This window comes from Erinaceus europaeus, chromosome 9 (assembly GCF_950295315.1).
Source record: "Erinaceus europaeus chromosome 9, mEriEur2.1, whole genome shotgun sequence".
In the NCBI taxonomy this organism is placed as follows: domain Eukaryota; kingdom Metazoa; phylum Chordata; class Mammalia; order Eulipotyphla; family Erinaceidae; genus Erinaceus; species Erinaceus europaeus.
Window position 1 is genome coordinate 103,532,592 of NC_080170.1, and position 15,377 is coordinate 103,547,968.

General features: G+C 50.9%; 1 protein-coding gene across 1 annotated transcript; it reads left to right on the plus strand.

Moving 5' to 3' along the window:
- Positions 1–856: 856 nt before the first annotated feature.
- Positions 857–13,493, plus strand: LRRC15 (leucine rich repeat containing 15). The gene is made up of 2 exons (XM_007517418.3): positions 857–1,008; positions 10,137–13,493. The coding sequence occupies exon 2, from the start codon at positions 10,142–10,144 to the stop codon at positions 11,894–11,896; it is 1,755 nt and encodes a 584-aa protein (XP_007517480.1). The 5' UTR covers positions 857–1,008; positions 10,137–10,141; the 3' UTR covers positions 11,897–13,493.
- The last annotated feature ends 1,884 nt before the right edge of the window (positions 13,494–15,377 follow it).

Sequence of the window (15,377 nt, forward strand, 5' to 3'; positions counted from 1 at the left end):
GTAAACTGAGCCAGGAAAGGGCAGGTGGCTTCAGCCTCAGGCGGCTTATGCCTTGTTGAGGCTGTGCCTGGAAGGGGGAAGCTGGGATCTGGCAGCCTTCCTACCTATCTCCCCCTTTACCCCAAGCTCTCCAGGAATAGAGGTGGCTTCTTGTCCTGCATTGGAGTTCCAGTGCCAGGTGGGGGGTATGGCAGTCCTCCTCAATCTCAAATGTGCCCTCTGACTACCATGTGACAAGGGATGGAGAGTGCCAGCAAAATACTATTTTTAGGAGGGGTGGGGAACAACCTTCTCTTGGAATTTAAAATAAATGTTTTCCCAAAATGCTAGCATCAGGCATATTGAGTTAATCAAATGAGTGTGGGGGAATCCTTAAATTACCTTTGCAGACTTTTCTGTATACTTGAAGGTACTTTCAAAAAATAGTTAAAAAAAATAAACAGAGGGAGTCGGATGGTAGCACAGTAGGTTAAGCGCAGGTGGCGCAAAGTGCAAGGACCTGTTAGGATCTCGGTTCGAGCCCCCGGCTCCCCACCTGCAGGGGAGTCGCTTCACAGGCGGTGAAGCAGGTCTGCAGGCGTCTCTCTGTCTCTCTTCCTCTCTGTCTTCCCCTTGTCTCTCTCAATTTGTCTCTCTCTATCCGATAACAAATAAAAAAATAAACAAACAAAAACGCCTAAGACTGTTCTAGAACATTTTTTTTCTAGAAAGGAGAAAAGAGGAGTGTGTGTGTGTGTGTGTGTGTGTGTGTGTGTGTGTGTGTGTGTGTGTTACTCACAGGGGCACAAGGACTGTGCAGTGCTGTCTGTCCCTGTCTGTCCATTCTTGCCCGACGGGGCTCAGCAGAGGCGCAGCAGCCCCTCCCCGCCATCGCGACACTGCCCCCTGTGGTGACTCACTCCGGATCGGATCGTTTAAATACCGGGAGCTCCAGGGGAGCCGCACTCATGCTGCAGCCTTGAGCCGCCCCAAGGACTCTTCCCCCCTCCCTCTGGTCAACGGCGGGCGGTAAGTAGGCGGAGGGACCCCTCCCACCTCCTTCTCGTCTTCGCCAGCTCCCCTCCCCTTCCCGCTGACTTCCCCTCCCCGCAGAGATTTCAGACGGACAGGACTGGGGGTCCCTGGGGATGCTTTGCTTGGTCCCGGACCCTGGGTGCCTGGGTCGCACGCCTGAATCTGCGCACCCTTGACCAACCTCTTCCTCCACTCCCCCTTTCGCCCCACGAAGTCACCCTCTGTGTGTAGGGGGTCGGGGGGGGGGGGGAGCAAGAAGCTGACTGATGAAGGGGAAATCCCCATCACTTACTAATCAGATTTACTTCTTTCTGAACCCTGATTCCATTGGAAGAAGAATTTCTGTTTTTATTTTATTTTATTTTGTTTTGTTTTTTATGGTGGTGCAGGGGATTGAACCCGGAGTTTTGGAGTCTTAGACATAGAACTTCTGTTTTTAAGGCTCTGAATATTTATTTATTTATTTATTTATTTTATCGCCACCAGGGTTATTGCTGGGATTTGGTGCCTGCATGACAAATCCACTGTTCCTTTTTTTTTTTTTTTTTTTTTTTGGAAGGAGGTCAATTTTGATAGGGCAGAGAAAAATTGAGAAGGGAGGAGGAGCTAAAGGAGAGAGAAAGAAAGACACTTATAGCACTTGTAGGGAGTCGGGTGGTAGTGCAGCAGGTTAAGTGCAGGTGGTGCGAAGCACAAGGACCAGCCTAAGGATCCTGGTTCAAGCCCCCGGCTCCCCACCTGCAGGGGGAGGGTTGCTTCACAGGTGGTGAAGCAGGTCTGCAGGTGTCTTTCTCTCCCCCCCTCTGTCTTCTCCTCCTCTCTCTATTTCTCTCTGTACTATCCAACAACGAAGACATCAATAACTACAACAATAAAAAAAAAAAGAAAGACACCTGCAGACCTGCTTCACTACTCTTGAAATGTCCATCCCTTACAGGTGGGGAACTGGGATTTTGAACCCAGTTCCTTGCACATGGTAATATAGGCACCCAGCCAGATGGCCACCACCTGGCACCAAAGCTCCGGTCCTTTTCCTGAGCTTTTAGTGTGGTATCTTCCCTCTCCTCAGTGGTCTGCCCTGAGTTTGGGGTCTGTCCTTGGGGTGGCTGTCCCAGGCAAGAAAGCCTTTTACACACATTGAATGCCTTCATTTTGCATTTCTTATTTGCAATTGTGCTGTTGACTCAGAATTCTTCTAGGTTCTGAGTGGGTGTGGGGCTCAGGAGACCCCATTTGGGCAGCTAGTTTGCTCTGCCTCCACCTCCACTCCCCCAGGGGAGTGAGCACTCCCCCCAGGAGCCAGAGAGAGAGTCAGGGCTACAGAGGGATCTGTGCCAACCTATGCCCTTGCACTCTGGACTACTGTTTCTTTACCAGTGTCTCTGCTCAGATATCGAGGCAGGAGTAGGGCCATGTGGAAGCCAGAACTTTTCTGGAGTAAAAAGGGAGCAAGCTCTGCTAGCTCGGGACTACATGTGCTCTCCTGGGGCTCAGGCCTACACAGCCAGGGATGGGAGGCTGCCTGCCTACTCTAGCCTTTCCTGTGGGATTGTCTGAGACTAAACTGTGGGTGTACTGGTGACCCTGGTTCCAGGATCTGGTGATCCTCTCACAGTTGTTGTTGTTTCTTTCTTTTCTTTTCTTTTCTTTTTTTCATTTTTCATTTTTTTTTTTTGCCTCCAGGGTTATTGCTGGGGCTCAATGCCATATGAAGTCACTGCTTCTGGTGGCCATTTTTTCCATTTTATTGGATAGGACAGAGAAAGATTGAGAGGGGTGGGTGGGACAGAGAGAGGGGGAGAGAGAGAGAGAGAGGGAGAGGAAGAGATAGATAGATAGAGAGAGAGAGAGACCAGACCTGCTTCACTGCTTGTGAAGCTGCTTGCAAGTGGGGTACTGGGGGCTTGAACTGGGGTCTGTGAGCTCAGTACTATGTATGTTTAACAGGATGTGTCACCGCCCCCTCCTTAAAATTTTTTTATTGGAGGACATTAATGGCTTACAGACAGCAACAGGAAATATAGTTGTCAGTACATGTGTACAATTTCTCAGTTTTCTGCAAAACACTCTAGCCGCCTGCCTAGGTCCTCCTCCACTGTCATCCATCAGAACCTGATCCCTCCCCCTCAGTCCTTCACTTTGGCGCAGTACACCAAACCCAGTCCAAGTTCTGCTTTGTGTCTCCCCTTTTGTTCTTATTTCTCATCTTCTGTCTGTGAGATAATCCCATGTTCATTCTTCTCTTTCTGTCTCAAGCAATGAATCTGTTGAACATCTGGGGTGCATTCAGGGCCAGACAGACCCATTTGCCTGTGGTCTTGAGTCACCAGCAAGCTCTGTGATGATGAGACAAGCAAGTAAGAGGGGGTTAGGGGGTGAGGGATAGGGGAGGAAGGTATGAGCAGAGCTCATGTGCCTAGAAGTCTCTCTCCAAGCTAGGGAACACTCCCTGGGCCTGCATTGAATGGAGGGGGTGGTAGGACACAGGTGAGAGATCCAGATGTGGAGAAGTCAGAGGAGCTGAGCAGGAAGCTGTCCCAGTTTGGTCCTGCCAGCAAACGCTCCTGAGGCTGTTATTATACAAAGCGATGTGCTTCCCTGAGTCCTGATCACGAAGGCACTGCTACAGCTCCTGGTCTAACTACCACCCTTGGCCTTGAGGACCTGGGATTTGGAAACCACTATCAAGATGCCTTGAGAAAAAAAAAGAAGGAGGAGGAGGAGAAGAAGGAGGAGGAGGAGGAGGAGGAGGAAGAGGAGGAGGAGAAGAAGAAGATGATGATGAAGAAGAAAAGAAGATGAAGAAGAAGAAAAGAAGAGGAGGAGGAAGAAGAAGAAAAAGAAGAAGAAGAAGAGGAGGAAAGAGGAAAAAGAAGAAGAAGAAGAGGAGGAGAAGGAGGAGGAGGAGGAGGAGGAGGAGGAAGAAGAAGAAGAAGAAGAAGAAGAAGAAGAAGAAGAAGAAGAAGAAGAAGAAGAAGAAGAAGAAGAAGAAGAAGAAGGAGAAAACAGAAAGATGCCTTGAAGAGCGGCTGATCCATGTCAGTCTCCTTGGGCCTCTCCATGTACTACCCTGAGAAGGGGCTGGAGTCCTGGGCTGGCTTCACAGGGCCCCCTTCTCCCCATGTGGCTGGCATGTTTGCTAATCTCTCCTGCTGCTTTTGCCAAGCTAATTACAGCTCTGCTCTGGCTATTGCAGATGCCAAGCTCCATCATCCCTAGCTCTGGGGCTGGAAAGGAATGCACTTTCTTACCCTTTCTTTCTTGCTTCCTCTGTCTCTGTCTCTCTCTTTCTCCCTTTCTGTTTGTCCTTTCCTTCTTTCCATCTTTATATTCCTCCTCCTTCTTCCCTTCTCCTTCTTCTGCTTCTTTGTCTTTGTCTTCTTTAGTTAGAGACAAAGAGGCAGATAGTGAAAGAGACCAAAGCGTGGAAGAAGCTTCCTTGGGAGTTGGGCTTGAACCTGGGTTAGATACATGGCTAAGCAGCACAAAATCCAAGTGAGCTATTTCTCTGACTCTCTCTTTCTTTCTCCTTCTTTCTCTCTTTCTATAAATAAGCACAAGGTGGGTGTTGGAAGACTATTAAAGATAAAATTAACAACTGAGAAAAGTAGAGGCTAAGGGTGTGGTCAGTCCTGCCCAGCTCCAACAGGCTTTATGTTTGGGGCAGAGCCTGAACAGGGCTGCACATTGACGCACTGGCCCACCCCTGCTGGTGATCCTTTCTACCCCTCCCCTCCACTCCTGCAGGCCACTCAGGTGGAGCAAAGTGAACATAAACATCAGAGTTACCTTAAGAAAGAACCTATTTTGAATCCTCTGGTTTGACAATTGCAAGAGGTACGTGACTTTGGTGTATCATGGTAGACAGCTGGAGGGTGGCTTGCATGTGAGCCTGAGACCATGTAAGACAGAGGGAATAAAGCTCCTTTCAGTGCCAGATACCTGGTTGACAAGGTCCTAAAACCAAGTCATAATTCAGGGATTCATCAAATTTGAGTTTAGGTGAAGCCCTTAATCTGGGTGTGAGAAATCCTCAGTAGATTGTGTGACCTTGGACAGGGCCCCTCTTCCCACTGGGCCTCTTAACTTTCCCACCTACAAAGTGACCAGATGGTCTCAGGTCCTTGTACTTGCGACACCCAGCTCTTTAAGCATTGCTTCTGGAAACAGCTTCTATTGTGGGTTCAACTTAGCTCAAACCTCAGATGTCTGATAAAGGCACAGCCAGGGCTGCTGGGAAAGCTTGATCAGGGAACTGTACCAGGTCTGGGGAGTGACCATCAGCCTGTCTGTTCTTGTCAGGAAATGATGTGGGTCAGGAGCCTGGGGCCCCAGCCTATCTATACCTCAAGTGGTACTTCTTTGTATACACAGTGTACTTGTATCGAAGTCTTTTGGAGGGGTTTGTTAAACATGCAAGACCTTGGGGCCCTACTTAGACTTTAGGATGAGAGTTCTTGCCTCCATGGAGCCTTCAGAGAGTTTGGCTTTCTTCAACAGCCAAAGGAACAGTAATTGCAACTAATTTTTATTGGGTACTCACTTTGTGCCAAGAATGAGTCTAAGTGCTTTCTGTGTATTAACTCACTTAATTTTCACAACAGCCACGCCATGAGGTCAGGTCTCTGAGCTTGTTCCCCAGGCCTCTCCAGATGGCTGCTGTGTCTTGAGCTCAGGGAGGGGTTACCCCCACCCTTTAAATAGGTACTGTGTACTGAGCTTAGAGAGGGGTGCTTCCTATTAGTGAGTTAGGGAGGCTTCATGCTCTGAAGCCCTCAGCCAGCCAGTGACTCGAGACTCCCTGGACCAAGCACCATAAACAACTTAGTTGATGCCAACACTAGCCCTCAAAAACTTCCAGTCTGGCACCATCCTCCACCTTGTATGTCCCTGGACTGGGTATGGTGACATCTCACAGTGAGGTGTTGTGTATTAGGGAGACCTGTACAGAGAGAAGACAAACAGCAGGAAGGGAGATCTCTCTGAGGCTCAATTTCCTCAGGTGTGCAGGGAAGGGCAAGACCAACAGCACTCTAAGAATCCTCTCTGCTCGAAGACCTCTGATACAGCTGCTGTCTAATTAGAACTGGGGTCAGGAGATAGCTGGTAAAGCACACACTTTTTTAAAAAAAATTCTTTATTGGGGGATTACTGTTTTACATTTGACAGTAAATACAATAGTTCGTACATGTATAACATTTCTCAGTTTTTCACATAACAATACAACCCCCACTAGATCCTCTGTTATCCTTTTTGGACCTGTACTCTCCACCCCCCCACCCCCACCCCAGAGTCTTTTACTTTGGTGCAATACGCCAACTCCAGTTCAGGTAAAGCACGCATTTTGTTATGTGCAAGGACCCAGCTTTGAACCCCCAGCACAACCTGGGAGCACCATGTGTGACACTAAAGGAAGGTTCATGAATGGTTGAGCAGTGCTGCAGTGTCTCTCTTTCTCTGTGTGTCTTTATCCCTATCTGAAATTCAAAAAGGAAGAGTCTTCCAGGAGTAAAGGAATTAGGCAAGTGCAAAGGCCTGGAACCAACAAAAGAAGCCTTTAGCAGATGGGCCTGGAGAGGTGGGCAGGAGCCCCAGACCTTGGCATGAAGTAGAGCTGAGCCAGAGAGCATGGCTGGTGAATCACAGGGAAGAGAGGATGAGCAAAATGAGTGTGGGGTGGGAAGCATCCAGCCGAATCTCCTTTCTGCCTCTGGCCTACAGACAGCAGAACTGCCAAGGGTCCTGGAAGTCTTTACAGGAGGGGAAACTGAGTCCATGTCCTAGAGAACTGACCTAAGTCTACATTCTGACTTAATGTTAAGACTAGTTGAGTACAAGAGCCTCTCCTATTCTTTCCAAAATCTTTGTTCTGTGACAGTAAAATAAGGATGTGTCTTCTCCCAGGGAAGTTTGGGCTTTGGAAAGGTGTGGAGTGCCAACCCTCCAACCAGCTCAGCCCAACCTTCAAGGCTGATTGTGCGTTTGCTTCTGAATCATGACTTACTCAGGCCAAGGAGACCCACAGCCAGCACACTTGCATCTGAGTGTCAAGGCTAGCTCCCTGTCTGTGTGTTTGGCTTTCTAATTACCAGGACAGGGGTCGCACAGAGCGACTGCAGTGACTGAAGACACACTCAGCCTCTTGGGGGAGGAGTGTGTATAATTAGAGCAGCTTTTTGGCTCTTTAACTGGCATTTGTCACAGCTGCCAAGCAGCACTGGGCAGCGTGGGCTATTAGGTTGCTGTGTGCTGGGCTCCAGGGCCTCGGGCTGCCATGTGCTTGGACCTTCACTGCATCAGCTCCCTAGTTCTGCTTCTGCAGACCCTTTCAGCCCAGATGGTTTTGCAGTTGGGTTGGGGGAGGTGTGTGGGGAGCTCTTGGAGGTCCTTGTAATGATCTGTGCCCACAGCGGTGGCAACAAGTGCTGGAAAACAGGGAGTCACTACTTGTGGTGCTGGGGTGGGCACTGCAGACAGTGAGGATTTTTAAAAAGGAAAATCTTCAAATTCCAGAGATTTTTTTGTCAGGCTGAATGTGGTCCTCATTTAAACAAGAGTGGCTGTGTTCCCACAGGGGAATTATCTCCTCCCAACCTCTCAGACACCCTCTCTGGGTCCCAGGCACATCCTAAAGGTGACTTGATGCCCTTCTCTTCCCAGCTCAGGAGTTTTGTTCATTAAAATAAGAAGCACTCCATCAGCACTTGTGCTGGAACCTGGAGACTGGGCCTCAGTTTCCTTGCTTCTGGCATTTCCATAAGGTGATGGGAATATATGCTCAGTAGTTCTTTCTTTTTCATTTTTTTTTACATTTATTTATTTTCCCTGTTGTTGCCCTTTTTTATTGTTGTTGTTGTTATTGATGTTGTCATTGTTGGATAGGACAGAGAGAAATGGAGAGAGGAGGGGAAGACAGAGAGGGGGAGAGAAAGATAGATACCTGTAGACCTGCTTCACCGCCTGTGAAGCAACTCCCCTGCAGGTGGGGAGCCAGGGGCTCGAACTGGGATTCTTACGCCAGTCCTTGCGCTTTGTGCCATGTGTGCTTAACCCGCTGCACTACCACCCAACTACCTGCTTAGCAGTTCTTAACCTAGTGAGGGTTAGAGACCCCTTTGACAAAGCTTTAGGTGCAAGTTACAGAAATCCTTAGTCCCTGGACTAGCAAGATCAAAATTAGAAGTGCTTTGGGAGCTGGGCGGTAGCGCAGCGGGTTGAGGGCACATGGCGCAAAGCCCAAGGACCGGAGTAAGGATTCTGGTTCGAGCCCCCAGCTCCCCACCTGCAGGGGAGTCGCTTCACAGGTGGTGAAGCAGGTCTGCAGGTTTCTGTCTTTCTCTCCCTCTCTCTGTCTTCCCCTCCTCTCTCCATTTCTCTGTCCTATCCAACAATGATGACAACAATAACAATAACTACAACAATAAAACAACAAGGGCAACAAAAGGAAATAAATAAATAAATAAAATATTTAAAAAAAAGAAGTGCTTTGAGGCCCTCTTGCTTCCAAGAGTCTGTAGGGTCCAGCCTGTGGGTGTACCAGACCAGTCACTCACATCTGTCTACACAGCTCTGTCAGAAACCCTCACACCCACTCCTCCACCTGCTCCCCACAGCAGCCTCAGGAGGGGCAGAAGTCAGTATCCACTTAACTGATGAGGAAGCAGAGTTTTTGGGGTCTCAGGCTCTGTTCAAAGTCAAGCATCTAGCTAGTACCCCCATGGTTTACATCAGGACCATTTCCCATGATCAGTGTCTTCACAGTCTCTCTCTCTGAAATGATCATAATTACCATCCCTGATCTCAATCACTGAGGTTCTCATGGATTTGCTTTCTGATCAGCACCATGTCTGGGGCAGCATCTGAACCTACCACCTTTTAGATCAAAGTGCATCCTATGTTTTGAGTCTCCTCGAGGTCACTCAGTGTTTCTTCATGGAAACTTGGGCAGAGCTCATGTATTGGCTGAGCTATAGCAATCCATTCCAGTGAGACAGGAAGTGATTCTGATCCTGACTTTCTTTTATTGGGAAGGTGGTTTGAATTAAACTCAGACAAAGCAGGTATGAACAGGTGAACAGCTAGGAAGATGCTAGGAGGGGCTGAGTAGGGGAAGGGCCCAGGAAGGAAGGCTGAGCTTCCCAGGCATTGTTTCCCCCATAGATCAACACTGTGGTTCTCTCTCTGCTGGCTCCTGCTGGTGGCCCAAGCAGGCTGCCATGTTTGTGGCCTTGGCATCTCCCCTCAGCTGCAGGCCTTCCTTACTTGTTTTCATTTCCTCTCTGTTCCTTTTGAGAAGGCCATGTTCACCCAGTAGTTTCTGGTACTGTGAAGAACATAGGATGGATAAGATACTGCTTCTGCCTTGAACAGCCTTAGGGCTGAGAGATGAACATCCCTGCTCTTGAAGGCTTAAAGGCTAGTGGAGGAGACAGGCCATAACACAAGGAGGCCTTTACGGTAGGGGCCAGCAGTGACCTGGACCATCATGGAGGTGGGGAAGGAGTCGGGTGGTGGTATACCCAATAGAGAGCACACATTACCGTGCACTAAGACCAGAGTTCAAGTCCCTGGCCTGCATCTACAAGGGGGAAGCTGAATTCAGACTCAGTGAACTAGTACTGCAATGCTCTCTCTCTCTCTTTCTCTCTCTCTCCCTCTCTCTCTCCCTCTCTCTTCCTCTCTGTCCCTCTCTATTTCTATCAGAAAGAAAAAGGGAGAAAAAGACCACCAGAAATGGTGGAGTTGTCATGTAGGTGCCAAGTCCCAGTGATAATCTAGTGGCAAAAGGAAAAGGAAGTGGGGAAGACCACCAGCCTGGGAGATAACTGACTCATGAAATCTGGGAACATGTCCTAGAGGTGGCTGCACTGAGCTCCAGCTGGAAAAATGGGAAGGATCTGGTTGAGGGGGATGAGCTCTCCAGCTGGCTGGAACTGCTGAGGCCAGGGATGCTGGGAGCAGGAATGTGTGGGGAATGCCAGACCATAGTGCAGTATGTGCTGGCTGTGTGGTAAGGGGGCTCAAAGGCAAGTTGGTGTTTGCCAGGGAGGTTGGTGCTGGCTTAAAAACAGCCTCTGTGCCAGTGAGGTACCCCTGACTCATGTGTGCTCTCATCCCTGCAGAGGCCATGCCGCTGAAGCATTATCTCCTCTTGTTGGTGGGCTGCCAGGCCTGGAGTGCAGGGCTGGCCTACTATGGCTGCCCCAGCGAGTGTAGCTGCTCCCGATCCTCCCAGGTGGAGTGCACAGGGGCCCGCATTGTGGCTGTGCCCACCCCCCTGCCCTGGAATGCCATGAGCCTGCAAATCCTCAACACCCACATCACTGAGCTCCCCGAGGCCCCCTTCCTCAACACTTCGGCCCTCATCGCCCTGCGGATCGAGAAGAACGACCTGTCGCAGATCATGCCTGGGGCCTTCCGCAACCTGGGCTCGCTGCGCTACCTCAGCCTCGCCAACAACAAGCTGCAGGTTCTGCCCATCAGCCTCTTCCAGGGCCTGGACAACCTGGAGTCGCTCCTGCTCTCCAGCAACCAGCTGATGCAGATCCAGCCAGCACACTTCTCGCCATGCGGGAACCTCAGGGAGCTGCAGCTGCACGGCAACCACCTGGAGTACATCCCTGACGGCGTCTTCGACCCCTTAACCAGCCTCACCAAGCTCAACCTGGGCAAGAACAGCCTCACCCACTTGTCCCCCAGGGTCTTCCAGCGCCTAGGCAACCTCCAGGTCCTGCGGCTATACGAAAACAGGCTCTCGGACATTCCTAAGGGCACCTTCGACAGGCTGAACAGCCTGCAGGAGCTGGCCCTGCAGCAGAACCAGATCGGCACGCTCTCCCCAGGGCTCTTCCACAACAACCGCAACCTGCAACGGCTCTATCTGTCCAACAACCAGATCTCGCAGCTGCCCCCGGGCATCTTCATGCAGCTGCCCCAGCTCAACCGGCTCACGCTCTTTGGGAACTCCCTCAGGGAGCTGTCGCCAGGGATCTTCGGGCCCATGCCCAACCTGCACGAGCTCTGGCTCTATGACAACCACCTCACCTCACTGCCTGACAATGTCTTCAGCAACCTGCCCCAGCTGCAGGTGCTGATCCTCAGCCGCAACAATATCAGGCACATCTCGCCGGGCGCCTTCCAGGGGCTGCCGGAGCTGCGGGAGCTGTCACTGCACACCAATGCGCTGCAGGAGCTGGACCCCAGCGTGTTCCGTGCACTTGCCAGCCTGCAGAACATCTCTCTGCAGAACAACCGCCTGCGCCAGCTGCCCAGCGGCATCTTCACCAACGTCAACGGCCTCATGACCATCCAGCTGCAGAACAACCAGCTGGAGAACCTGCCCGTGGGCATCTTTGACCACCTGGACAACCTATGTGAGCTGCGGCTCTATGACAACCCCTGGAGGTGCGACTCGGGCATCCTGCCTCTGCGCAACTGGCTCCTGCGCAACCAGCCCCGTCTGGGGACCGATAGCCTCCCCATATGCTATAGCCCTGCCAATGTCCGTGGACAGTCCCTCGTCATCATCAACGTCAATGTGCAAGCCCCCAGCGTCCAGGCCCCGGCCATGTCTGAGGTGCCCACCTACCCTGAGACCCCCAGCTACCCCAACACTCCAAGCTACACCGAAACCACCTCTGTCTCCTCCACCACTGAGCTCACCAGCACTGCGGAGGACTACACTGACCTGACTACCATCCAGGTCACTGAGGACCGAGGCACGTGGGGCATGACTCGGGCCCAGAGTGGGCTGGCCATCGCCGCCATTGTCATTGGCCTCGTTGCCCTGGCCTGCTCCCTGGCTGCCTGCATCTGTTGCTGCTGCTGCAAGAAGAGGAGCCATGCAGTCCTGATGCAGATGAAAGCACCCAACGAGTGCTGAAGAGGCAGGTGCCTCTGCTGGGGTCTGCAGAGCCAGCCCACACCCCACTCTGGGCCCAGAGCAAGGTGCCCACCTCCTCTTCACCTGGTGGTACTCCTGTCTCCCTAGGAGAAGCAGGTCTTGTGGGAGCATCCTACCACCCGGGCAGTTCCATCAGCCAGGGCTCCAGCACTGTGGGATTTTCCATAGATATGGGAGAGTGGGCTTCCTTAAAGAAAGCTTTCCTTCCAAATGCTCCGTGGACTCCTCCTAGAACACCCTTTCCCGTGCCTCCTGAAGCCTCTGTAGACTCAGTGCAATGCCTGCCCACTTTGTGGGAACAGTTCTCTACCCTGACAGCCCCTCTCCCAAGTATCTGTACGTTGATTTCCCTTCTCCTGCTCCTCTTCTTCACAGCATAGCTCTCCCCATCCCCCCATCCCTCCACTGAAACAGCTCTCCTTGCTTCCCTGCTCCTGAAGGCAGAATGAGTTCTCTCTTCAAAGAAGGTTTCACACTGCCTGGCTGATTTTGTAAGAGTTGTCATGTGCCCTGGTTTCCTGGATGTTATAAAGAGCAACAGCAAGCCAGGCCACTCAGTCCCTGGAGTCAGAGCCCTGCCAAAGGCAGTGACTGCTGTCTGGAAGGGGAACACAGGTAGTGCAGCTAGCTCAGCCTCTCTAGAGAATCATCCTTCCTCACTGCAAATCATGCTTTGGACACTCTAGCCCATTAAGGAATAGAGTCAGGTAGAAGCCTGGCCCCTAACATATTAACATCAGCTTATTGGTACTGGAGAGAGCAGTACCAATGGAGAGAGCAGCTGGTACTAGGGGTCCTTGTGCTCACCCCTAGAGTTTTCCACCTTTAAACGTTATATCAAAATATAGTACACATCCATAGAAGTGGGGACATGAGAGTGTGTGGTCTGGAGCATGGTCCTAGACTGTGCATCTGTGTGTCAGCGTTCAGATGGAGAAACAGGACATCACCAGTCTTCTCCATTCTGAGCTGTGACTTGGGAAGACTGGGGTTGGTGGGGAGTGAGATGGATTTTTCTAGAGATTGGCTTCTCACATGCCAGGGAGGGTCCCTCATTGCTCTTCCTTCCCTACCCCCCACAACCCTCTCAGTTAACCTTTGAAAAGGCCCACCTGCAAGACTAGAGGAGGTGAGGCCCTACTGTGGCCTGGACAGGGCATTTCATTAAATCGTAAGTTTCTAAGTCACCCAGGAAAGCCAGGTCAGCATCCCAATTACAGAGACCTGTGCAACCACACACCCTGCCAACATGTGGTCTGCTTCTCACTGAAGGCTCTTCTGTTTGGGCCTTTTGTGGGCATGTCATGCCTATATCTGTTTTCAAACTTCACTTTCCATTTTGGGGAAACCCAGCAACTCCTCTAAGGTCACGGTGAAATTCTTCCTCAACAGTTCCCATCAGCAAGTGACTGACCATCAGAATTTCCAAGCACAGAAGGCAATGTCAGGGTCTGTAGATAGGCCATATGGTGCCTGGGGTCTTCCTGGAACCCCTTCTGCCTGTGGTTCCATTTGTGGAGTTGTATTGTGTGGTACAGGGTTATTTTCATTCTTGAATTATAGTTACATTCACATCCACCCGTACCACCTTTCTTTGGACAACTGGTCTACTAGTTTAGAAGGAAAAGAGTGAAATGAAAAATTAAGGCCTTCATGTCTGCTTGGCCAATGGCTGCAGGCTATTCTATAAGGGTTTGGAAGTCCACATCAGTCCTGACTGGTTGTTGCTAGTCCTCTTTGTCCTGCAAGATGAATCAGGCCTTAGCAACCAGATGCTGATGCTGATGGGATGGCTAGGTTTCCCCTCTGATTCCCAAAGCAAAGTGTTTGGGAGGGAAGAGTGTCAAACTACCACATGGTATAGCCTTTCACTTCCCACCCCAGGGAATATGGGAAAGGTGGGCTTGTCCGAAGCCAAAGACATCTTCCTAATCTAATGCTGGGTTACCAGAATGCTTTCAAAATATTTGTTGCAGCTGGTGGACATATTCCAAGGTCCAAAAGGAAGTAAGTCCAGAGCTTAAAACATGAGCATCACTCCACTCACAGGGGGGCTGTCATATTGATCCTGGGCCCAAAGGTGGAAACATGACCTGCTCTCTCCACCTAGGTGGCATGGTTTGTCACGGCACTCCTCAAGGTGCCCCTCAGGAATCAGCTGTAATGTCCACTGGTGCAAGGGCACACTGAGTGGAGGTGGAAGAGGAATTCACCCAGTATATCCTGCCAACCTCAACCCCAGACCTCCTGGTATTTCTGATATTTGTCATGACAGTAGAATACCTTCCTTTTCAGGCCCAGAAATCAGCATGTTCAAAGGCTGGTCTGAGGGCAGATGGTGTCAGTTTACCCCACCTGGGAGCACCTCAGGTGAAACTGATGAACTTCACCTGGCCTTCAGGGTTGGCTAGTTCCTTCCTCACATCTAAATTGGTTGGATGGCATCAGCAGGCCTTCCCTTCTTCTGTGGGTCACTCTGTCTCCCTGCACCACACTGTCTGTTCAGGGAGCTGTTAGAGAACATAGGTGGAGTCTCCTTTATGACAGGATAATGCATTTGCTCACTTCTCAGAAGTGGGGTGAGCCACCTGGCCCCCCAAAGCTGAGGCAGGGCCCAGAGTCCCTTTCTTCTTCTGCTTACTGCCTCATAGATAACACTGTCAGCCCCTTGGGAATGAAGGGTCACTGTTGGGGAGAAGATAAGGGCCATGCAGGACCACTACTTCCCGGAAATGTCAGCTGTGCAAGGTACCCTTGAAAGCACTGGGCAGGCACCCTTTTTTGGCACCCCATTTTTCACTCACACACACCCTGCTGTGAGTAAGTTGGAAACCACTCATTCTGCACCACTACTCTATAGAGCTCCTTCCAGCTTCTCACAGGTGCACAAGACAAAGAAGAGAAAAACCAGGCATCCCTCTCCCACTTTCCTCAGTCTCAGCCCTTGGAAGCTCACCTGGGACTGTGCAGATGAAAAGTTCTACAAGAAAACAACAAAAATCAAATTCATTCAGCCATTTATGAAACTACTAGCCCCTCCATGGAAATCTTTGGGTGGTCTGCCAGAGCCTCAGAACTCTTGACGGCTTGTCAGATGTCAGGGCTGGACACACTCAGAACTCCACAACCAGATCAAGAAGCTCAGGAGGAGCCAAGAGCTGGAACGAGGCACTTCAGAGGGGCAGTGGACATCAGCCCCACCTCAGCCTTTTGCCTTCTCAGAGCATCCAGCCTGCTGACCCCGTGGTCAGCCTAGAACCCTGCTTGCTGGGGCAGTGGTGGTTTCAAGGCAGGTGGGGTGGGTATCCTTCAGGTCAGACTCCCTTCAATCTGAGCATCTCCCCTTCAGCTCAGGCAAGGCTGCTCTCGCTGATCTTCACACAGCCTTCCCATGGTCTTCCCACGTAGATTGTGTCCGCTTCGCTTAAAGAATCCTGCAGCTAGTCCAGGTGCTTGGCGG